General features: G+C 71.3%; 1 protein-coding gene across 1 annotated transcript in view; it reads left to right on the forward strand.

Annotated features, from left to right (window-relative positions):
- The window catches only part of FOXF1 (forkhead box F1), a gene marked incomplete at its 5' end in the record, with an annotated part of 7,118 nt that continues 5,805 nt past the window's right edge, over positions 1-1,313 (forward strand). The window contains one exon of the mRNA XM_085315899.1: positions 1-682. Within this exon, the coding sequence (XP_085172025.1) occupies positions 1-682 (682 nt within the window). The remainder of the gene's footprint in view (positions 683-1,313) is intronic.

Below are 1,313 nucleotides of genomic sequence, written 5' to 3' on the forward strand. Positions count from 1 at the left end.
CGCCACAACCTCTCGCTCAACGAGTGCTTCATCAAGCTGCCCAAGGGGCTGGGCCGCCCGGGCAAGGGCCACTACTGGACCATCGACCCGGCCAGCGAGTTCATGTTCGAGGAGGGCTCGTTCCGCCGCCGGCCCCGCGGCTTCAGGAGGAAATGCCAAGCGCTGAARCCCATGTACAGCATGATGAACGGGCTCAGCTTCAACCACCTCCCCGAGAGCTACAGCTTCCAGGGCTCCGCCAGCGGGCTCTCCTGCCCCCCCAACAGCCTCTCCCTCGAGGGGGGCTTGGGCATGATGAACGGGCACTTGTCCAGCAACGTGGACGGCATGGGCCTTGCGGGACACTCCGTGCCCCACCTGCCCGCCAACGGCGGGCACTCCTACATGGGCAGCTGCACCGGCTCCTCGGCGGGGGACTACCCGCACCACGAGAGCTCCGTGCCCGCCTCGCCGCTGCTCGCCGGCGGCGGCGTCATGGAGCCGCACTCGGTTTACTCCAGCTCGGCCTCGGCGTGGGCACCGTCCGCCTCGGCCGCCTTGAACAGCGGCGCGTCCTACATCAAGCAGCAGCCCTTGTCGCCCTGCAACCCCACGGCCAACCCGCTGTCGTCCAGCCTGTCCACGCACTCCCTAGACCAGTCCTACCTGCACCAGAACAGCCACAACGCCGCCGAGCTGCAAGGTAAGCCGGGGGCCGGCCACGCGTGGGCTGCGGGGCTCGCTGCGCCGGGCCGGCCCGCTTCGGAAACGCTTCGGGGTCGGGGGAGTCGTCGCCCCCCGGGCTGCCCCCCAGGCCGTTCCGGGCGGCTCCTTCCCGGCCCGCTCCGCCGCGGCGCTCCCGGCGGTTCACGCCGTCGGGGCCGGCTCCGCGGGGTGCGCACCCTGCGCGGCCCAGGACGCCGCGGCGGCGCCGGGAGAGGCGAGCGCGGCCGGCCGGGTCCCCCCCCCCCCCAACCCTCCGCCTCTCGCTCGCCTTTTGCAGCAGGGCTTGGATTTAGGGATAAAGTGGGAGGAGGAGGGAAGGGGGGGTCGCTTCCATTTGTTTATCCGCGGAGGGGTGAAGCTTCCCGGTGGAAACAAGCCCTGCCAGGGGCTGGGAGGAGGAGGAGGAGGAGGGGGGAGTCGCGGGGAGCCCCCAGCAGCGTGGCCTTTTGGGGGGGTGCGTGGGGGAGGGTGGCGAAGGAGGGCCGGGGCTGGCCGCCGCGGAGCTGGCCCTAGATGACTGCAGAAGCGCAGCAGGCTCTGTCCTCTCAGCCCCCTCCTCCTCCGGCGCAGAGCAGCTACGGCCCCATGTCCTCCGTGGCCGAGAAGCA

Source organism: Rhea americana, unplaced genomic scaffold (genome assembly GCF_003343005.1).
Source record: "Rhea americana isolate MKP2758 unplaced genomic scaffold, rheAme1 scaffold_441, whole genome shotgun sequence".
Classification (NCBI taxonomy): Eukaryota; Metazoa; Chordata; class Aves; order Rheiformes; family Rheidae; genus Rhea; species Rhea americana.